This window comes from Lipotes vexillifer, unplaced genomic scaffold (assembly GCF_000442215.2).
Source record: "Lipotes vexillifer unplaced genomic scaffold, Lipotes_vexillifer_v1.1 scaffold977, whole genome shotgun sequence".
Taxonomy (NCBI): Eukaryota; Metazoa; Chordata; class Mammalia; order Artiodactyla; family Lipotidae; genus Lipotes; species Lipotes vexillifer.
In genome coordinates this window covers 6,124,775-6,148,230 of record NW_006783088.1, presented here as the reverse complement: position 1 = coordinate 6,148,230, position 23,456 = coordinate 6,124,775, and the positions used below count along the sequence as shown (strand labels likewise).

General features: G+C 36.8%; 1 protein-coding gene across 4 annotated transcripts in view; it reads left to right on the top strand.

Moving 5' to 3' along the window:
- Nucleotides 1–23,456, top strand: part of API5 (apoptosis inhibitor 5) — a 34,627-nt gene that overhangs the window by 6,491 nt on the left and 4,680 nt on the right. For 2 of the 4 annotated variants that reach the window (XM_007455813.1, XM_007455814.1), the window contains exons 2-13: nt 7,125–7,286; nt 8,379–8,472; nt 8,965–9,030; nt 9,543–9,694; nt 10,918–11,124; nt 12,062–12,166; nt 13,286–13,375; nt 17,847–18,028; nt 19,504–19,597; nt 20,419–20,475; nt 22,814–22,890; nt 23,399–23,448. In XM_007455813.1, coding sequence (XP_007455875.1) covers nt 7,125–7,286; nt 8,379–8,472; nt 8,965–9,030; nt 9,543–9,694; nt 10,918–11,124; nt 12,062–12,166; nt 13,286–13,375; nt 17,847–18,028; nt 19,504–19,597; nt 20,419–20,475; nt 22,814–22,890; nt 23,399–23,448 — 1,336 coding nt within the window. The remainder of the gene's footprint in view (nt 1–7,124; nt 7,287–8,378; nt 8,473–8,964; nt 9,031–9,542; nt 9,695–10,917; nt 11,125–12,061; nt 12,167–13,285; nt 13,376–17,846; nt 18,029–19,503; nt 19,598–20,418; nt 20,476–22,813; nt 22,891–23,398; nt 23,449–23,456) is intronic. The other 2 variants (XM_007455815.1, XM_007455816.1) reach the window with 2 other exon arrangements.

The window sequence follows — 23,456 nt, the reverse complement described above, 5'->3', positions numbered from 1 at the left end:
CTTCTTCTTGGATTGACCCCTTGATCACTATATAGTGTTTTTCTTTGTCTCTTGTAGTAGTCTTTGTTTTAAAGTCTTTTTTGTCTGATATGAGAATTGCTACTCCAGCTTTCTGTTGGTTTCCATTTGCATGGAATATCTTTTTCCATCCCCTCACTTTCAGTCTGTGTGTGTCCCTAGGTCTGAAGTGGGTCTCTTGTTAACAGCATATAGACAGGTCTTGTTTTTATATCCATTCAGGCAGTCTGTATCTTTTGGTTGGAGCTTTTAATCCATTTACATTTAAGGTAATTATCGATATGTATGTTCCTATTACCATATTCTTAATTATTTTGGGTTTGTTATTGTAGGTCTTTTCCTTCTCTTATGTTTCTTGCCTAGAGAAATTCCTTTAGCGTTTGTTGTAGAGCTGGTTTGGTGGTGCTGAATTCTCTTAGCTTTTGGTTGTCCGTAGAAGTTTTAATTTCTCCATCAAATCTGAATGAGATCCTTGCTGGGTAGAGTAATCTTGGTTGTAGGTTTTTCCCCTTCATCACTTTAAATATGTCCTGCCACTTCCTTCTGGCTTGGAGAGTTTATGCTGAAAGATCAGCTGTTAACCTTATGGTGTTCCCTTGTATGTTATTTGTTGTTTTTCCCTTGCTGCTTTTAATATTTTTTCTTTGTATTTAATTTTTGATAGTTTGATTAGTATGTGTCTTGGCGTGTTTCTCCTTGGATTTATCCTGTATGGGACTTTCTGTGCTTCCTGGACTTGATTAACTATTTCCTTTCCTATATTAGGGAAGTTTTCAACTATAATCTCTTCAAATATTTTCTCAGTTTCTTTGCTCCTCTCTTCTTCTGGGACCCCTATAATTCGAATGTTTGTGTGTTTAATATTCTCCCAGAGTTCTCTGAGACTGTCCTCAATTCTTTTTTTTTTTTTTCTTTATTCTGCTCTGCAATAGTTATTTGCACTATTTTATCTTCCAGGTCACTTATCCGTTCTTCTGCCTCAGTTATTCTGCTATTGATCCCTTCTAGAGAATTTTTAATTTCATTTATTGTGTTGTTCATCACCGTTTGTTTGCTCTTTAGATCTTCTAGTTCCCTGTTAAACATTTCTTGTATTTTCCCCATTCTATTTCCAAGATTTTGGATCACCTTTACTATCATTATTCTGAATTCTTTTTCAGGCATACTATTTCCTCTTCATTTGTTTGTTCTGGTGGGTTTTTACCTTGCTCCTTCATCTGCTGTGTGTTTCCCTCTCTTCTCATTTTGCTTAACTTTCTGTGTTTGGGGGTCTCCTTTGCACGGACTGCAGGTTCGTAGTTCCCGTTGTTTTTGGTGTCTGCCCCCAGTAGCTAAGGTTGGTTCAGTGGGTTGTGTATGCTTCCTGGTGGATCGGATTCATGCCTGTGTTCTGGTGCATGAGGCTGGATCTTGTCTTTCTGGTGGGCAGGTCCACGTCTGGTGTGTGTTTTGGGTTGTCTGTGGCCTTATTATTTTAGGCAGCCTCTCTGCTAATGGATGGGGTTGTGTTCCTGTCTTGATAGTTGTTTGGCATAGCGTGTCCAGCACTGGAGCTTTCTGATCGTTGAGTGGAGCTGGGTCTTGGCATTGAGGTGGAGATCTCTAGGAGATTTTCGCCGTTTGATATTACATGGAGCTGGGGGGTCTCTTGTGGACCAATGTCCTAAACTTGGCTGTCCCACGTCAGAGGCACAGCCCTAACACCTGGCTGGAGCACCAAGAGCCTGTCATCCACATGGCTCAGAATAAAAGGGAGAAAAAAGAAAGAAAGAAAGAAAGAAAGAAGAAGATAAGATAAAATAAAATAAAGTTATTAAAATATAAAATAATTATTTAAAAAGATTTTTTAAGTAATTTTAAAAAAAAGAAAGAAGAGAGCAACCAAACCAAAAAACAAATTCAGCAATGATAAGCACTAAAAACTATAGTTAAAAAAAAGTACAAAAAATGGACAGACAGAACCCTAAGATAAATGGTAAAAGCAAAGCTATACAGACAAAATCACACACAGAAGCATACACAGACACACTCACAAAAAAAGGAAAAGGGAAAATATATATATATATATATATATATATTGTTGCTCCCAAAGTCCACTTCCTCAATTTGAGATGATTCGTTGTCTATTCAGGTATTCCACAGATGCAGGGTACATCAAGTTGATTGTGGAAATTTAATCCGCTGCTCCTGAGGCTGCTAGGAGACATTTCCTTTTCTCTTCTTTGTTTTCACAGCTCCTGGGGTTCAGCTTTGAATTTGCCCCTGCCTCTGCGTGTAGGTCACCTCAGGGCATCTGTTCCCGCCCAGACAGGATGGGGTTAAAGGAGCAGCTGATTCGGGGACTCTGGATCACTCAGGCCGGGAGGAGGGAGGGGTACGGAGTTCGGGGCGAGCCTGCAGTGGCAGAGGCCAGTATGTTGCACCAGCCTTAGGTTCGCCGTGTGTTCTCCCAGGGAAGTTGTCCCTGGATCCCGGGACCCCTGGCAGTGGCGGGCTGCACAGGCTTCCGGAAGGGGGGTGTGGATAGTGACCTCTGCTCGCACACAGGCTTCTTGGTGGCAGCAGCAGCAGCCTTAGCGTCTCATGCCCGTCTCTGGGGTCCACGCTGTTAGCCGCGGCTCGCGCGCCCATCTCTGGAGCTCCGTTCAGCTGTGCTCTTAATCCCCTCACCTCGCGCACCAGGAAACAAAGAGGCAAGAAAAAGTCTCTTGCCTCTTCGGCAGCTCCAGACTTTTTCCTGGACTCCCTCCACTAACCCCCTTCAGGCTGTGTTCACGCCGCCAACCCCAGTCCTCTCCCTGCAATCCAACCGAAGCACCGAAGCCGGAGCCTCAGCTCCCAGCCCCAGCCTCAGCTCCCAGCCCCGCCCGCCCCGGCGGGTGAGCAGACAAGCCTCTCGCGCTGGTGAGTGCCGGTCGGCGCCGATCCTCTGTGCGGGAATCTCTCCGCTTTGCCCCCCGCACCCCTGTGGCTGCACTCTCCTCCGCGGCTCCGAAGCTCCCCGCTCCGCCCCCCGCAGTCTCCGCCCGCGAAGGGGCCTCTAGTGTGTGGAAACCTTTCCTCCTTCACAGCTCCCTCCCACTGGTGCAGGTCCTGTCCCTATTCTTTTGTGTCTGTTTTTCCTTTTTTCTTTTGCCCTACCCAGGTACGTAGGAAGTTTCTTGCCTTTTGGAGGTCTGAGGTCTTCTGCCAGCGTTCAGTAGGTGTTCTGTAGGAGTCGTTCCACATGTAGATGTATTTCTGATGTATTTAAGGGGAGGAAGGTGATCTCCACATCTTACTCTTCTGCCATCTTGAAGCTCCTCCTTCCTCCTGTGTTCTCTTATACAGGAGTATATTGGCTCCTAAGTGTGGAAGAGTGTAAGCTTTACTGACTTATGTTTCATGAAATAGCATTCTTTTGGTACTTTTTTTTGGTATGCTTAAGCTACAATCACAGACCAACCAAGTTCATAATCACTCAAAAATAATATAGAAGTGTTAACAGTTTTAACACTTACATTAAATTCAAACTAAGTTTATTAATTGAGTCTGAGGAAGGAAGTAGTATAGCTTAGCTTATCCATTTTCTTTTTATGTCATACTTGAGAAGTTTGTTGAAACTACATCCTTTCTTCTCTAAAATAATGCTTTATTTCATAAAGGCTGCATCCTGGACCCAAACGTTGCTTACCCGGCACATCAGTGACCACTTATGCATATCGGTTGTAATTTGACAATCATAATTGCAAGGTTTTTCTTTTAGAATGTGTCTGCTGAATGTGGATCAAATTGTAACTGACTTTTTTACTTGAAAATATCTTAGAGATTTCTTTAGAGTTTTCTCCTTTAATTAGAAATTAAAATCACACATAAATACCCAGCTTTAGAAATCCATTAAAAGTATTTACAATTAAAGTTTCTTGGGCTTCCCTGGTAGCGCAGTGGTTGAGAGTCCACCTGCTGATGCAGGCGACACGGGCTCGTGCCCCAGTCTGGGAAGATCCCACGTGGCGCAGAGGCGGCTGGGCCCGTGAGCCATGGCCGCTGAGCCTGCGCTTCCGGAGCCTGTGCTCTGCAACGGGAGAGGCCACAACAGTGAGAGGCCCACGTACCGCAAAAAAAGAAAAACAACAAAAAGAGCTTCTTATTAGGATCATTAATTTATCTAGCTAAAATATAAATACAACTCTTGGAAAAGCAAAGATACACAGTGCTGTATAGTATTTGAAACATTTTCTTATGGTTACATTCCTAGCTGTTACTAAATCACTATGATCACTGCAAATATCACTTATATCTTGTTTCCTACTTTGAAAAGCAGAAGTAGTAATTACTTTAAGGAGATTTCTGTTAAAAAGTCCTGTCCCTGTACTAGAGTTAAAAGACATAATTCAAAAAGCTGGCAAGGAAGAATATAATTTTATTTTGCATTTCATAAAGGATAATTAGTTGAAGTCTGTTGTAATGTCTGTGAAATTATTTGATAGAACTGATGCCTATTAATGGTAAAAACTTTGATTTCTATTATGACTATGTTAAAATGTCTTAACTTTCCAAAGGTCTTGCTGTTTAATATACTACATTTCAATTTATATGCCTGTGTGGAGACTGTATTTAGGACTCAAATTTTACCTTTGACAATCCTCCATCTGGCAAGCTTTTCTTTCTCTCCTCCTTTGTTAATTAAGATCTCAGGACACTAATTTGAAAGATTCCAATTAAAGAAGCTTGGTATTAGGCACAGATCTTGACTTAAAAGGCCATCAGAACCACGTTCAGGTCCTGGATCTGCTACTTAACTAACTATATGTGGTTCTGGACAAATTATTTCACTTCTCTAAGACTGGGTTTTCTCATCTGAAAAACAAGGATAGTAACACCTAATTCAGGATTATTGTGAGGCATGTACAGAAGGCATTCCACAGTTCCATGTAGGCTTTCAGTAAGTGTTACTAATAATCCCTTTTTATTCTATTCCACATTTTTTTTTCATTTGGTAGGGGGATGGGCTGTTTTAAGCAGGGATCCTTCATTTAATTTTAGACAGTGAATTTTAGACAATTCAAAGGAGTTTATAAGTAAAGTCTGAAGTTTGAGTTAAAGGAAATTGGATTGTGATACTCTGCAAAAACTAAGGATGTCAGACTGCTCAATACTTCAATTTTATGAAGTCTACTAGAAGCTATGAAGCAAGCCCCAGGAGTGTACATTGGTAGAGAAGTCAGCCATGATTTTTTTGAACCTTTGCACTAAAAAGTGTATAATACACTTTTTAAAATATAAACTTATTTATTTTTGGCTGCGTTGGGTCTTCATTGCTGCGTGTGGGCTTTCTCTAGTTGCGGCAGGTGGGGGCTGCTCTTCGTTGTGGTGCGTGGGCTTCTCATTGCCATGGCTTCTCTTGTTGCAGAGCATGGGCTCTAGGCGCGCGGGCTTCAGTAGTTGTGGCTTGTGGGCTCAGTAGTTGTGGCTTGTGGGCTCTAGAGCGCAGACTAAGTAGTTGTGGCGCACAGGCTTAGTTGCTCTGAGGCATGTGGGATCTTCCCGGCCCAGGGCTCGAACCCATGTCCCCTGCATTGGTAGGTGGATTCTTAACCAGTGCGCCACCAGGGAAGCCCAAAAGTGTATAATACACTTCTGAAGTAGTAACTCCTGAAGACTGATTTTGTGTCTGCATTTCATGAGGAAACTAACCTTATTCACAGAAATTTCTGTTATTTAGGGGGTGGTATTAATGTTTAAGCTAATAGAAGGAGTTGTCATTAATCAGTTTGATGGAATTTGTTTATTAGAAATAATTTTTAGAATTTGTTTTTTTAGATAGGTTGGCAATATATGAACTTTTAAAGTAATCTAGTAATTATGCAGATTATATTAAAATGTGTACCTTTAGAAGATCTAATTGTGATCATAGCCTTTTGATACATGGAGCACTTTATTTCTGATTATTTTTTAAAAATAATGTCCTTGGGACTTCCCTGGTGGTCCAGTGGTCAAGGCTTTGAGCTTCCACTGCAGGGGCACAGGTTCAATCCCTGGTCTGGGAACTAAGATCTTGCATGCCGTGTAGGTTGCCAAAAATAATGATAAGAATAATAATGTCCTTAATTGAGATCCCACTGAACCTAAATAACTTTTCATCATACTATATATTTTTTCACTTAACACAGTATATTGTCCATGAGAAGAATTATCACAAAACTAAATTTGTGGTAATTCCCTAATCCATTTTCTGTTCTTTAGTTTTCCGCTCTTGGTGGCATAAAGCAAAAAGCTCACTTATCTAAAGCGTTTAGAGAATTTAATTTCTTTATACAGAATAAATACATATTTGGTATTTGTATTATGTTTATGGTTTTCCAGGAATTAAAAGTATTGTGTAGGTGTGATATATATTACTTTGTTTGCCAGCTTGATCCATTTAATAAAAGGACTGGTTTGGAGGCAGGTGTGTAGGGGGGATTGGGAACTTGTTGATTGTTCACATTATGAGTATCTGAGGGACAGCACTTCTGAAATTTTTTTTTAAAGGAAACAAATGAGCTTTGAATGTATTATTTTAATGAAAAGTTAAATATGTGATATTAGCATCTATCTTCATCGAAATTGGCTGGCCATATAGAATGAATTACCATTTTTATATCCTAAAATGTGAGGCAGAATAAAGCTTCCTAACCTTCCTCGTATTGCTTAATTTCAAGAGTGTATTCTCTCTACCTTCTGCACGGTGGTAATTTGAAACAGATAAATATATTTAAGTAAATGTAACACAATTCTTTGAGAATTCTATTATATTCATTACAAATTTTTAAAGCATGATACAATCACAATGCTAGGGTCAGTAATCATTGAATAAAGAAGTGTTGGTACATAACAAACTTACTTGCTTTTTCCACTTAATATTAGAGTCATTCTTCTCCTTTCCCAACTCACAAATAATAACATGGGGGACAGGGAGCAGATAGTAGGAAGGTAGCTGTCAAATTTAAGCAGTAAAACTCCAAAAATAAGCCCATTTCTTAGCCTGTGTAAAATTTAACTAATTTAAAGGAGACTCAAAGAAGTTTGTTTAGCTTCCCATCCTTCAAAATTGTGTTTCTTTTCTACTTCATTCTTTCTTTCAGCATAAAGATGCTTATCAAGTGATATTGGATGGTGTCAAAGGTGGTACCAAGGAAAAAAGATTAGCAGCTCAGTTTATTCCAAAATTCTTTAAGCATTTTCCAGAATTGGCTGATTCTGCTATCAATGCACAGTTAGACCTCTGTGAGGATGAAGACGTATCAGTAAGTTTATGTTTGACACTTTTCAACAAGTTTTCAGATGTTGCTTTTGCCATTTTCAGATATTTTCTGTGTGTACCTAATATAACTGAAGTACCAATCATATCAGTGCACAATAAAATACTGCAGTGTGGCCTGGTGTGACAACATACCAAGGCTTAAATCTACATGTAAGAAAATATAATAGTTCTTTCAACTGTGAAAAATCTGTAGAATCATATAATACTTTGTTTTGCTTATTTGTTATCCACTGTTGAAAATGGTTGTGGCTCACATCTTTTCCTTAGATTATTACGCATTGTGCATATGAAATCAGACTAGTGTTAGTTTGTAGTCAATTTATGCTTGCTTGGATATTTAAAATAATAATAGTATTACAGCATAAAATATAGTTTTAACACCCCTAAATATTTTGCATAGCAGAAAAATAATTGACCTGTGAAAAAACTGTATGTGATTACTAGACTAAAAAGAAATAGTTTTTCCTTGGAACAGAATTAACCATTAGCATTTCTGGCTGCTGATACAGGTTCCTAAGAATTTTCAACTATTAGCCCCTGGCTTTTCAAATGAAATCATTGAATCATGATTTCATACATAATTTGTTAGATTTAACTCCATTGCACTTTTATGTTAAACTAGATAAGCCACAATCGCATATTTGGAATGAAGTTCACAGAATGTATTCACAAATATATTAAGTAGTCAATACTGAAAATTCTAAAGTAAATAGTTATCAGATATGACATTGACAACTGTAGCCATTCTTGAGGGATACAGTATTATGTACCCACAGGTAGTAAAAACCCAACAGTTGTGTATAATCAGCATATAAACTGTTGTTTATAATCTCAAATCTGCCTACTCCAGATAATTGTATTTAATGTCCCTTTCCACCACATTTTGTTTTAGTATTCTGTGAAGCTTTGAATATTAAATTTGAGTAAATTATTTCTAAAGCTGCTAAAAATCTCATATTTTTGTGACTCATATGCCCCTATATGGTTTGTCTGTGGTTTTTGTTTTCTTTAAAGGTTGAGGTTGTTTTTATTTATGATAGTATTTGGTTAATTTTTTGTTTGAAATTATGTTCAGATTCGACGGCAAGCAATTAAAGAGCTGCCTCAATTTGCCACTGGAGAAAATCTTCCCCGAGTGGCAGATATACTAACCCAACTTTTGCAGACAGGTAAGGAATTTTATTAATACCCTTTTATCTAAATATAAATTCTCTCTGAAATAATGACTCTGTTTTTCTTAGCTTTTTTTATTTTCTGAAGGTGCTACCTCTGATAGAAATTTAAATTCTCTTTTTTATTCAGTAGTTTGAAGCTTACTGACTTGTGATTATCTAATTTCTGGTTTTGTTTTGAATTCTGTTTATAAAGGTATAATGACTGGATTCTTTGGGGAATTTTTATTCACCACCATCCCCCCGCCCCCCAATTTCCTGTAGTTTCTCAATTGTACCATCTTAACATAAGAGCTTTACAGGTACACTAGATCAGGTTCTCTGCCCTTACAAGAAAGATGTATTTTCTTGGTACTTGAGAGAAATACTTAGTTATATGTCTCCGCTCAATGTAATCTGTGAGAAACTATGTTGAGTTTTAAGTTTGAAAATGAAGCAGATGATATTTTTCATTTATTTTATACATTGTACCACTTTTTTTCTATCTAGATGACTCTGCAGAATTTAACTTAGTGAACAATGCCCTATTAAGTATATTTAAGATGGATGCAAAAGGTAAGGCCACTGCTTGTTCTGAATTGTGTTTGATGTCCTAAAAAATTGGGGAGTTTGGCAGTACTCATTAAGGATAAAGTCTGGGATTCACCCAGACGTCTGTTTCATAAAAATTCTAAGTACTCTCCAAAAAAAGCTTAGCTCAAGATGTTTGTGACTCGAAAAACCAGCAGAAATAATTGCAAAAACAGATCAAACTTTTCCCTTAGAAGTCTGTTGGAAAAACTCCCTTTGCCACTTTAAAGAAATTCTTCCAAAATACCTGAGTTTATTTATTATTAATAGTGATAGAAAAGGAAAGTCATGCTCAAGCTGATTCTGAATCCGTGAACAAAGCATATGATCACTCTTATGGTTGGGGCTTTAGAAATTTCAGACAGTTTAACCAGTATCAGTGGTATTCAGGAAGTTTGTTAATTCACTTGAGAAGAAATACTGTAATTCAAATTAACTTGAAAAATTTCATTCCTATATGGAATTGACTTGCTACATGCAACTGTTTTGTTTTGCAGGGACTTTAGGTGGCTTGTTCAGCCAAATTCTTCAAGGAGAGGACATTGTTAGAGAAAGAGCAATTAAATTCCTTTCTACAAAACTTAAGACTTTACCAGATGAAGTCTTAACAAAGGAAGTAGAGGAACTTATACTTACTGAATCCAAGAAGGTAAGCTTCGGTTATCTTTTAGTGAACTTCTCTAATGCACAAGAACATATTTGAAATTAGCCGTATTCATCAGTGCTGTATGTAGCTTGTGTATAAGGTGATATATCCCGTAAGAACCACCGTAGAACTTCAAGATTTTCTTATGTTGTGCTTTGCACTTTGGTCACTTGTAATGATGAATCAATGTGTTAATTTAAAGGGTTTGATCACATTTAAATCCTTTGTGGTGTTATCCTTAAAATTTACGCATTCATCAGGAAGGAATCATTTCCTTCAGGAATTTTTACCTAATTCCTGCCCTTCCTCCCTGATTTTAGGATATTCTCCCATAGTATTCTGGATCATTTCAGAATGAAACTGAAGTCACCTTGAAATGACCTGTTGTTTCATCCTGTCCCATGACACTATAAGCTCTAGAGACCATGCTTATTTGTGCTTCCGGCGCTGGCATAGTTACAGTTGCTAAGATTTGAAAGGTGCGTCACAATTAACTTTTCATTCATACAGTGCCAACGTTTGGGAAATATTTATTTTTATGTGTTCAGGAAAATTCAAAATTTTCTCTAAAAGCACCACTCACTTGCATATTGATAAGATTTCTTTAGTGAGAGAGAAAGGAGCAGCATATTTCACCTATGCCCCAGCTAGTTATCTGGTGGGATACGTCATGATTGCTTGCTCCTTTGGTCAGTGAACAGAGAGGCTTAGACCTACTGATATGGAGCACTTAAAATTTGCATGGTCTCCTGTTTTGTATACAATTACCATATTAATGTGAATGAGGCTGCTTTTAAATATAGGGAACTGAGTCTGATTTAACAGTTTATTGCCACATTTTCTCCATCGTTTTTTGGCTATCACCCCCTTTTTAGATATTTTTTCCCTTAGCCACTATCCCATGAAACTTTAATACCACAGATATACTGTATATCTGTTTATGTACTGTATGTATATCTGTGCTTTATACGTAAAAAAAGAGTAAAATTTTCCAAGAACCAAATTTTGTTCCATTGGAAACAGTGTAGTGCACCATTGAGAATGCATGGCTTATTCTGAAGCTAACTTGACTGAAGCTTGAAGTTGTCCTCTCTTCAGTATTTCAGGAACATTAGCAGCAAACTGACTTTGCAAAACAAATTTGCTGTGCTGTTTCAGTATTGATGTTTCTTTCCCATTCAAATGATAAAGATACTAATAAACTGTTCTGAATCGTCTCTTTCCAGGTCCTAGAAGACGTGACTGGTGAGGAATTTGTCCTGTTTATGAAGATACTATCTGGGTTAAAAAGCTTACAGACAGTGAGTGGAAGGCAGCAACTGGTAGAGTTGGTGGCTGAACAGGCTGATCTGGAACAAACCTTCAATCCCTCGGATCCTGACTGTGTGGACAGGCTTTTACAGTGCACTCGGCAGGCGGTACCCCTCTTCTCTGTGAGCTCTTTGTTTTACATACCTGGTATTTTGATTACTCTGTTAGCTTAAAATTCTATAGATATACACTTGAGCATTCTTCTCAAACCTTTGTATAAAAGTATTAACCCAATGGAGCTATTATTTATTTTATGGAGGCCTAGGTGAAGAGCCCAAAGCAGCAAGAAATTTCTACATAGTCTTGCTTAGGGACTTTTTAAAAGTCTTGAGATTTTGCCTCATACTTTATAGTTTCACTGAGTTCTTAAAACACTTAGTTTAGTAATTTAACTTTTTTTTTTCCTATAATTTTTTAGATTGTTGTTGTAGGTATATTTGCTCTTTATCTCTGGCTTTGTGCTTCCTCTGGCCATGAATCTTCTGAGATGTGCATAGCACAGTTTGAAAAACACAATTTAAAGGAGCTGTCCTGCTACTTCCCTGGTGGTGCAGTCATTAAGACTCAGCACTCCCAACGCAGGGGGCCTGGGTTCGATCCCTGGTCAGGGAACTAGATCCCACGTGTATACCACAACCAAGGAGCCTGTGAGCTGCAACTAAGGAGCCCGCCTGCCGCAACTAAGACCCGGCACAGCCAAATAGATAAATAAATGTTTTTTTAAATAAACAAATAAAGGAGTTGTCCTTCTAAAGGGGGAATGTACAGTCTAAAATTCAACACTAAAGTTTCCCCCCAAATTTGACCTGAGAATCAAATAAGAGTTGAAAGATGTATAAAAGTCCCAATGCTCCAGATTACTTTGCAACAAAGTATATATTGTCTATTGAGGTTACTCCTGGGGTGCTTTGGGGTATGCACTCTGTTGTATTTTAGCCACAGTAGTTGATGCTTTGGTACTGAGCATTTGTCTATTGACATTCTGCTGTTTGAGAGAATATAATATATGTATATCTATATATATTTTTTGACAATTCAGTGTTCTTTGGATTTTTACAGAAAAATGTTCATTCCACAAGGTTTGTGACTTATTTCTGTGAGCAAGTTCTCCCTAACCTCAGTTCCTTGACTACCCCAGTGGAGGGTCTTGATATACAGTTGGAGGTAAGAGAAAATTTCTGCTTTTAGCACTGAAAAGTCATTCCCGTATTTCAACATAAATGTAAACCACTAACTTTGATCTGATTTCTAAGAGATTTAAGGCCTGGTGGTGACTAGCTAGTAACCTGTCCCAGGATTAATTACATAGGAATGCTTTATGGATTCATTGAGAGTTTGCTACAGTAGGAAAGCACCGCCTATAGTTTTCATTATAGTCTAAGTCTCTGCCTTTGTAGCCTTAATACTTTTAAATACGTTGTTCAATTATGACAGTTCCTATCTCTATGACTGATAGAGCCAGATTTAACTGATTAACACAAAACGTCCTTTATCCGTTCTCCAATAGAATTGACTGCTCTCTGTCCCCTTTATATCTCAACTGTAATGTACATATACATTTTTTTTGCAGCATATAAAATACTCTACATTTTTCTCCCCAATTTAACCTTATTCCTCTCTGAATCCTCAGAATCTAATGTAGAATTCTGAAAAGCACCTAGTAATGATTATTGAATTGAAATATGGAAATGTATGTGTCATTTCCTTCATGGGTCTTTAGGATAGAGAAGAGTCTCACTGTGCACTTACACTGTGGTTTCCTTCACATGTCCTGGGTTTGGCTTATCAGCCTGGAATTGAGTAAAGCAGAGATGAACCTAAAGAATAGTGACAATTACTGATAGTTTGAGTTAGTATCCAGAGACTAAGTTTGATAGCAAAGGAGGCCCATCCTAAATGTTAGTAAATAATTCTTTGCTGTTAAGAGTTCTTGCCCATTGTCTCTTTTCTTATACATTGTTAACCTGTAGCAGAAAGTGTATATTCTTTTCCTTACTAATTCTCACAGATATATTGAGAGTCATGAGATCTGGGTTTTAAAGTCTGCCCTGCCACTCACATATGTTGTGACTTTGCCAAGTCACATAATCTCTCTGACCTTCAGTTTCGTCAACAGTAAAATAGGGCTGCATCTCTAAATTTTTTTTCCAGTTCAAATGTTATGATTCTGTAAAAGCCTAACTGAAAAATAAGCAGTATTAAATAGTTATGAGGAATAATTATTATTTTATAACCCTTGCTCATTCAAAAAGAATGCTAATAACAGTGAATTGTGTGTTTTAGGTATTGAAACTGTTGGCTGAAATGAGTTCATTTTGTGGTGACATGGAAAAGCTAGAAACAAATTTAAGGAAACTGTTTGATAAGTTATTGGTAAGAACTTTTTTCTTTCCTTATGGCATAGTCAGTATAGAGCCCCAAAGTCTAATAGTGTAGTATTAATTTCTAGATTATGGAGAACCAGATTTTGAAATTATTTAGATAATAATTGTAGTGTTGTTAGCTGCTCAGACCACACGTTGTCTACTTTAAAAATAAAATCTGTTTTAATCTTAGGCATTTCTTCTGTTGTTGATGCTTTAGACAAAATATAATACAGGATTTATATAGTAAATCTTTCTGCTATTCCTTTATCAAAATATTTTAAATGTTTGCACCACATCACCATCAAGGTTGCTGCTCAAGACCAAATGGCTTTAGCAACCTGGAAATAAAGTCATTAATCATAATTATGGAGAAAATAGGCCATCTTTTTTAGTTTTTAATTGGAGTATAATTGCTTTACAATGTTGTGTTCATTTCCACTGTACAATGAAGTGAATAAGCTATATGTATACATAAAACCCCTCTCTCTTGGACCTCCCTGCCAACGCCCCCCATCCCACCTGTCTAAGTCATCACAGAGCACTGAGCTGACCTCCCTGTGCTATACAGCAGGTTCCCACTAGCTATCTCTTTTATACATGGTAGTGTTATTTATGTCAAACCTAATCTCCCAGTTCGTCCCACCCTTCCCTTAGCCACCATGTCCACATGTCCATTCTCTACCTCTTCATCTCTATTCTTGCCCTACAAATAGGTTCATCTGTACCATTTTTCTGGATTCCACATATATGCGTTAGTATGTGATATTTGTTTTTCTCTTTCTGGCTAACTTCACTTTGTATGACAGACTCTATCTAGGTCCATCCACCTCACTACAAGTAACTCAATTTTGTTTCTTTTTATGGCTGAGTAATATTCCATTGTATATATGTGCTACACCTTTATCCATTCATCTGTTGATGGACACTTAGGTTGCTTCCATGTCCTGGCTGTTGTAAATAGTGCTGCAGTGAACATTGTGGTACATGACTCTTTTTGAATTATGGTTTTCTCAGGGTATATGCCCAGTAGTGGGATTGCTGGGTGGTATGGTAGTTCTATTTTTAGTTTTTTAAGGAACCTCCATAATGTTCTCCATAGTGGCTGTATCAATTTACATTCCCACCAACAGTGCAAGAGAGTTCCCTTTTCTCCACACCCTCTCCAGCATTTATTGTTTGTAGATTTTTTTGATGATGGCCATTCTGACAGGTGTGAGGTGATACCTCATTGTGGTTTTGACTTGCATTTCTCTAATGATTAGTGATGTTGAGCATTCTTTCATGTGTTTGTTGGCAATCTGTATATCTTTGGAGAAATGTCTGTTTAGGTCTTCTGCCCATTTTTGGATTGGGTTGTTTGTTTTTTTGATGTTGAGCTGCATAAACTGCTTGTATATTTTGGAGATTAATCCTTTGTCATTTGATTTGTTTGCAAATATTTTCTTCCATTCTGAGGGGTGTCTTTTCGTCTTGCTTATGTTTTCCTTTGCTGTGCAAAAGCTTTTAAGTTTCAATAGGTCCCATTTCTTTATTTTTGTTTTTATTTCCATTTCTCTAGGAGGTGGGTCAAAAAGGATCTTGCTGTGATTTATGTCATAGACTGTTCTGCCTGTGTTTTCCTCTAAGTTTTATAGTATCTGGCCTTACACTTAGGTCTTTAATCCATTTTGAGTTTATTTTTGTGTATAGTATTAGGAAGTGTTCTGATTTCATTCTTTTACATGTAGCTGTCCAGTTTTCCCAGCACCACTTATTGAAGAGGCTGTTTTTTCTCTGTTGTATATTTTTGCCTCGTTTGTCAAAGATAAGGGGACCTATGTGTTTGGGTTTATCTCTGGGCTTTCTGTACTGTTCCACTGATCTATATTTCTGTTTTTGTGCCAGTACCATACTGTCTTGATTACTGTCGTTTTGAAGTTTAGTCTGAAGTCAGGGAGCCTGATTCCTCCAGCTCCATTTTTCTTTCTCAAGATTTCTTTGGCTATTCAGTGTCTTTTGCATTTCCATACATATTGTAAAATTTTTTGTTCTAGTTCTGTGGACAATGCCATTGGTAGTTTGATAGAGATTGCATTGAACCTGTAGATTGCTTTGGGTGGTAGAGTCATTTTCACAATGTTGATTCTTCCAATCCAAGAACATGGTATATCTCTCCATCTGTTTGTATCATCTTTGATTTCTTTCATCAGTGTCTTATAGTTTTCTGCATACACGTCTTTTGTCTCCTTAGGTAGATTCATTCCTAGGTATTTTATTCTTTTTGTTGCAGTGGTAAATGGGAATGTTTCCTTAGTTTCTTTTTCAGATTTTTTGTTTTCAGTGTTTGGAATGCACGAGATTTCTGTGCATTAATTTTGTATCCTGCTACTTTATGAAATTCATTGATTAGATCTAGTAGTTTTCTGGTAGCATCTTTAGGATTCTCTGTGTACAGTATCATGTCATCTGCAGACAGTGAAAGTTTTACTTTTTCTTTTCTGATTTGGATCCCTTTTATTTCTTTTCCTTCTCTGATTGCCTTGGCTAAAACTTCCAAAACTGCCCCTATCTCTTGTCTTTTTGATGATGGCCATGCTAACAGGTATGAGCCAATATCTCATTGTGGTTTTAATTTGCATTTCCCTAATGACTAGTGATGTTGAGCATCTTTTCATGTGCTTGTTGGCCTTTCGTATATCTTCTTTGGAGAAATGTCTGTTAAAGTTCTTTTGTCCATTTTTTGATTGGATTATTTGGTTTTTTGCTGTTGGACTGTATGTGTATTTATATATTTTGGATATTAACTATGTATGTCAGATACATAGTTTGCAAATATATTTTTCCATTTCATAGGGTATCTTTTCACTTTGCTATATAGAAGCTTTTTAGTTTGATGTAGTCCCATTTGTTTTTTTTTATTTTGTGGCTTGTGATTTAGGTGTCATATCCAAAAAATCATTACCATGACCGACATCAAGGAGCTTTATTCCTATGTTTTCTTCTAGGAATTTCATGGTTTCAGGTCTTACACTTAAGTCTTTCATCCATTTCAAGTTAATTTTTGTGAGTGGTGTAAGATATGGGTCCAGTTTCATTCTTTTACATGTACATATCTAGTTTCCCAGCACCATCTACTGAAGAGACTGTCTTTTCTCCATTGAATATTCTTGGCTCCCTTGTCAAATATTAGTTGACCATCTCTGCTTGGGTGTGTTTCTGGGCTCTTGATTCTGTTCCATTGTTCTGTTTCTCTTTTTTTATGCCAGTACTATACTGTTTTGATGACTGTAACTTTATAGCCTAGCTTGAAATCAGGAAGTGTGATGCCTGTTGCTTTGTTCTTTCTCAGGATTTCTTTGGCTATTTGGGGTCTTTTCTGGTTCCATATAACTTTTAGGAGTATTTTTTCTAGGAGCATCAACTTTTTTTTTGTTTTAAGTATAGTTGATTTACAATGTTGTATTAGTTTCTGGTGTACAGCAGAGTGATCCAGTTATATATATTCTTTTTCATATTCTTTTCCCTTATGGTTTATTATAAGTTATTGAATATAGTTCCCTGTGCTATATGGTAGGATCTTGCTGTTTATCTTAATTTTATATATAGTAGTTTGTATCTGCTAATCCCAAACTCCTTTTTATCTCTCCCCCTCCTTTCCCCTTTGGTAACCATAAGTTTATTTTCTATGCCTGTGAGTCTATTTCTGTTTTGTAACTAGTTCATTTGTATCATATTTTAGATTCCACATATAAGTGACGTAAGATATTTGTTTTTCTGTCTGACATACTTCATGTGGTATGATTATCTCTGGGTCCATCCACGTTGCTGCAAATGGCATTATTGCATCCATTTTTATGGCTGAGTCGTATTCCATTGTGTTTGTGTGTATGTGTGTGTGTGTACATATATATATATATATATATATATATACACCACATCTTTATCCATTCATCTGTTGATGGACATTAAGGTTGCTTCCATATCTTGGCTATTGTAAATAGTGCTGCTGTGAACATTGGGGTGCATGTATCTTTTTGAATTAGATTTTTCTCTGGATATATGCCCAAGAGTGGGATTGTTGGATCATATGGTAACTATTTTTAGTTTTGTAAGGAACCTCCTTACTGTTTTAAGAACATCAGCTTTTGATGTCAAACCCAGGTTGAATCCTGCCTCTTCAGCTTATTGACTTTGGGAAACTTACCTAAGCTCTCAGAACTTCAGTTTGTTCATCTGCCTGGTACCTAATAAATATTAGTCACTTTCACTGTCATTAGTAGTGGTAGTAGTAGTAGCAGCTATACTATAGGTTAATATGGAATGTTGACAGGCTGGGTTATTGATCCAATATGTAAAAGGGATATCTTACTTAAATTTGTGATCTTGGCAGTTTTTAATGCTTCATGTTTTCAAAGCGTGCCTTATAATTACTTGAGTATATGCGTATAATTAGAGTGTCTAGAGCAGATTGCATACATCTCTCTATTTTCATCTCTTAGGAGTATATGCCTCTCCCTCCAGAAGAAGCGGAAAACGGGGAGAACGCTGGTAATGAAGAACCCAAGCTGCAGTTCAGTTATGTGGAATGTTTGTTGTATAGCTTTCACCAGTTGGGCCGAAAACTTCCAGATTTCTTAACAGCCAAGCTGAATGCAGAAAAGCTCAAAGATTTCAAAATAAGGTGATGTATGATTGAAGTGGCCAGTCTTTGACAAAGGTGAAAGCTATCTTGAAGCTCCCTAGGTTTTGTTTTGTTTTGTTTTTTGGCGGTATGCAGGCCTCTCACTGTTGTGGCCTCTCCCATTGCGGAGCACAGGCTCCGGACGCGCAGGCTCAGCGGCCATGGCTCACGGGCCCAGCCGCTCCACGGCATGTGGGATCTTCCCAGACCGGGGCACGAACCCGTGTACCCTGCATCGGCAGGCGGACTCTCAACCACTGCGCCACCAGGGAAGCCCTGTTTTCATTTTATAAGAGCTTTTCCCCTACCCTGCAGTGCAAAAGAATGGAAGATCCACAAAACAGGAGTGTATATAAACATACAACTATTGTGGCATAGCGAATGCATGGGAGAAGATGACCTTTTTCAAAAATGGACTCTGGCTCTCCCTACTTGCTTCATGATCTTGGGCAGGTTCCCTAACCTCTCTAACACCCCAAATTGTCCTCAGCTGTTAAATTTATTGATGATAGTACCTGCCTTATAGAGTTGTGAGAATTAAATGAGACAACGGATGAAAAGCTTTAAGCACAATGCCTGGCACATAGTGGGTATTCAGTAAACTGTATCTGCTATTACTATCTTATAGTGTTATTAGTATCTTACAGTGCAGCTGGAGGAGCAGCACTGGAGAAATCAATATAAGTCGTTTTCCTGAAGATAATCATTGCATGAACAAATTCACATCTTAAGTTTTGAGATGCTTGGCCACTGTATCATCTGTTATTGTCCTCTGTGCTTTGGTAAGGCAGAGGTTTAATACTTGGTGAAACGTTTGACCAGAAGCAGGCATCTTAGGAAATTACTCTGAAAGGGAAAAAAACAGTGATGCCACGTTGTTAAGTAGAGTTCCTAGAAGTCGGCAGGATGGAGTTACGGTACCACCTTTCTTCACATATTACCTGGGAACAAATTTGAAAAAGAGATTACTCAACATCCTTCACAAAATCTGCAGTTTTGTTTTATTTTTAAACTGAACCCTAAGGTGCAAATGGGTCAAACACTGTCCCTCCTTAGCAGGTAAACATAGAGATTAAGTGACTTGTCTGTGTCACTTGACCTTCATTTGGCTAGTGGAAGGGAAGAACCCAGGCCACCTGATTCTAGTCCCTGGCTCCTGGTTGTTTCTAATTTAGACACATACCTTGCAGGTTAACATAACAAGCTTCCTTAGCACAGTGCCAGAAGTGTTTCCCTTGCCAGGTTGAGTGTGGATCTATTCCAATTTTTGACGAAGAAAAACTGCTTTTATTTTACTTATTTGTGTTTCTCTTATGATCATACATTGATAATTAAAAGAAACTCCCCCTCAAAATTTACTCTTTATTGGTAAAGGCCATTTAGCTTTAGTATTCTTTGAATTTAAAAACAAAGTTGAGGTATAAAAGCAAATTTGAAGTGATGGTTTCTTAATTAGCAAATACTTCTTCATTTAGGCTGCAGTACTTTGCACGGGGCCTGCAGGTGTATATCAGACAACTTCGCTTGGCTCTCCAGGGTAAAACAGGCGAGGCCTTAAAAACAGAAGAGGTAAGAATACTCAGTTACATCTTGTTGGGGAATTTTTATAATAGCCACCATTTATTACAAATTCACACTGAATTCATATATTCGACTTTATTTGAAGGATGATACAACTCTTAAGTTGAAGATACAGTGTTAGAAGACTACATATTTAGTTATATGCTAAGTTATATAGGAAACTTTATCATTGTTGAAATGTCTTGAATGTTTCCAATGTTTGTGAACAATGTTATCAAATGTTGATGCATACCAGTCTTTCACTAGGGTCTCATTAGCATATTTTGTTTAAATATTTGATTAGCAATTGTGATATTTTTAATTTCACCGTTTTGAAGCCCAAATATTAGTTTACATTCGAAAAAAATATTAAACTGCCAATTCTATACCAAACTGTATGTGTTTATGTTGGGATTTTTGGTTTTCTCTGATCTCATCTATTTTGATCAATCTTCATCTTGGTCCTAATGAAATATTTTAAGTTTTCATTGTGTCTTCCTGTAACATAAACTGATATATTTTTTTAAAACAACTGCTATGTGCCCGTGACCTGTCCCTTACTCGTTTTTCAAGTAAATTGTAGATCTAACACTTAAATATTCTAACCTGACAAGGGAAGATAAAGATTATTTGCTTTCTTTGCTATCTCTACACTTGTTTTAGAGTCAAGAAATAGGATTCAGCATTATCAGTAAATATAAACCAAGGAATTCTCTAACTGTAGAAATGATTCTGAAAGAGAAGTGGAATTATTCAGGTTCTATACGGGAATGAAATATACATCATGAAAGTTATTGGCATTTTAATTTAATTTTGTTTTCCTTTTGCAGAACAAGATTAAAGTTGTTGCATTGAAAATAACAAATAATATCAATGTTTTAATCAAGGTAAGTCTTCCTTTCTTATCAAGTCATCCCAGCCAGCTAGAAAGTTAGTGCAAGAGGTTTTCCGTATGTCTTTATGTCTGCAATGGTACTGGTTAAGGAGAGACGCCATTACATTCCAGACGTTTAGCTTTTTAAAGCTTTATGCCTTTTATGACACCGAGTGATGTTTTTATAGCTATTATAGAATAATACATTGTTTTATTTATTTAAAAGTTATTGCAGAAGATACTGCAAACCAAGGGAGGCATGCAGAGTTTTTCTGACCCAGAGCATTGGAGCAGAGACATTTAGACTCAGAAATTTCACTGACTTAAGTTCTTGTAGTCTTAATACTATCAGGTCCTTTTGAATGACCAATAAAACCCTGCTTTGCTTACACTAAGAATGAACAGTCTTATGTGGCACATGAAATGTTGTCCTGTGGTCTTTTCTGTTAACTTGTCTATGTAATAAATTGAGAGTTTTCTATACTTACCATTAAGCCACAAATATCCTTCAGTTCTGTTTACCCTCGCCAAGTATCTGTTAGCCTAAACAAAAAACTAATAACCTGAGAGAACAAAAAAGGAATCACAACAAAGTAGCCATCATTTGATACTGTAAGTGAACAGTACTGTTATAAGTTGATAGTATTGTAGCCAGATGGGAGAAAGAAATATTTGTAACACTTATAGCACAAAGCTTAACAGCAACAAAATCAGGGCTAGTGATATGCCTTAAAACTAATCTGGTAAAAATCCCATGGAATACTTACTTTTTATCAGAAGAGAAAGGGAAGCTTTTCAGAGAAAACAGTGAGACATTGAGGGATGAGTATCCTTGCCAACAGGAAAAGTGAAAAGGCATTAAAAACAGAAGAGGTAAGAATACTGACTCTCATCTCAAAGACAATTTTTATCATAGCCACCATTTATTTCAAATCTTAAATATAAATAATTTCAAATGGTGGATTAATACATTAAAATGTGAGATTTGACTTTATTTGAACTGATGCTGTATGTCAAAGTTGAAGATATACTATGAGGTTAAGAACATTTTAAACTTAGCAAATACTATGTCACATGGAGATGCGACAGTTTCCTGTGCAGGAAACCATAGTGATTTAAAGATGACTGCAGTAGGAAGTTGCATGGGGAAGAATGATGAATAGGGTCAGCAACCAATGTGTAGGGTACCTGACCAAAAAATTCTGAAATATTTTTTTAATATGACATAATTCTTTGTTTTAGGGAAATCACAAGAAAAACTGGTGTGCTTTGGTCCATCCATGGCATCTGCTTGCAATCTTTAGTTCCTACCTATCCAGAAGCATCTAATTCCAAAATTTACCTTCACTTCTATTTCAGTGAATCCACAAACTATACTCCAGTTTCCCATTGTCACCTGAGATTTAACATGTTTAAAATTGAAGACTTTCCCCTTCTTCTTCCTGTTGACACTTTCTTAATAAATACCATTATTATATGCTAAATCACTCCAGCTAGAAACCTCAAGCAGTTTTGTTTCAAAGGACTTTATATTGGCTAACTCCCTGCATTCATCTGGTACCCGGGACTTAAGTTTTATATAGTAGGAGGTGATTTTTATTCACATATTCATTTTAACTGTGAAAGAAACTTAGTTTACTTTTATCAGATTTTGCCTGTATATAAAAATTAGAGTAAAACTGGTAAGAAATGTTAGGTAAAATACCAAGAATAAATATATTTAGAAATTCATTCATAGTTTTGAGGGTATTATGAGGTTAGATTATTTTCAGTTCTGGATTATGTTAACATTTAAATTCAGCAAATATTTGCATTACCTTATATTAATAATTTAGTACTTAAATCTTGTGGGTTTTTTCCTTATTGGTAATATATAGATATTTGAGGGGAAGAAAAACATGATTAGCCAGACCTTTAGTTTTGTTCTAGTTTTGAACCACTTAAAAACCTGCAAAAGCAAATGCAGAGTGCACCATTGTATCTTCCTTAAAGCACGTCAGTGACTGCACCTGTGCAAAAGAAACTACTTGTGGATTTGATTAAAGTTGATAAATATTGATTTTTTGTCCTATAACTTGAAATGACATTTGAAAAAAGTTAGCTGCAGTTTCTTAAGTGACGTGTGCAAAGTAACATTGAAGTAGCAGATGTAATTTGTAAACAAAATTGTCCTTGTTTACTTTTCTCTTGCAGTTTATTTTTTAGGTTATTATTTTAGTCGTCACCACAAAAGCAAGAAGGATAAATTAGTTTCCCTTCCTAAAATTAAAATGTGTCTCCCTGTTTCCTACCCTTACCACCACGCCCCACACCACCAAACATATTAGAAATCTCTAATTTTGTCTCTTCAGGATCTCTTCCACATTCCTCCTTCTTATAAGAGCACAGTAACATTATCCTGGAAACCTGTACAGAAGGTTGAAATTGGGTAAGAAACATATTTAAAGGGATTAAAGTGTTCTAATATTTGATTTACAAATACGAAAAAATCTGAATTCAGATTTTACATTTCCTGTACAAAATGGTACGTTATTAGTTAAATGATTCTTAATAAGATGTTAAACTATGATTATTAAAAGCATGACTTAAAATATAAAATCTAATCTAGTATTTATAAAATAAACTGGTAGAATATAACTCTGGAATTTTCAAACCTTTGTCCATATTGCTGTAACTTAATAAGCCTTTCCTGACAAGTTTTAGAAAATGAGTCACTTGTGTATAATCTGTGAAGCTACATATCTCAGATTGTTGTAAAGCCTTGTAAATGCCCCTCTGACAATGTCTGCATAACTAAAGCACAGTTAGTTTGATGACATCAGTATGTTATTTCCTTTTTTCTGATGTGACTGTCATCTTTTGGATGACAATAAATATATTGATAGCCTCTGGTATAAAAGAATTTTTTTTAATTGCTGTTCTTCCTACCATTTTAGGCAAAAGAGAGCCAATGAAGATACAACTTCAGGCTCACCACCCAAGAAATCTTCAGCA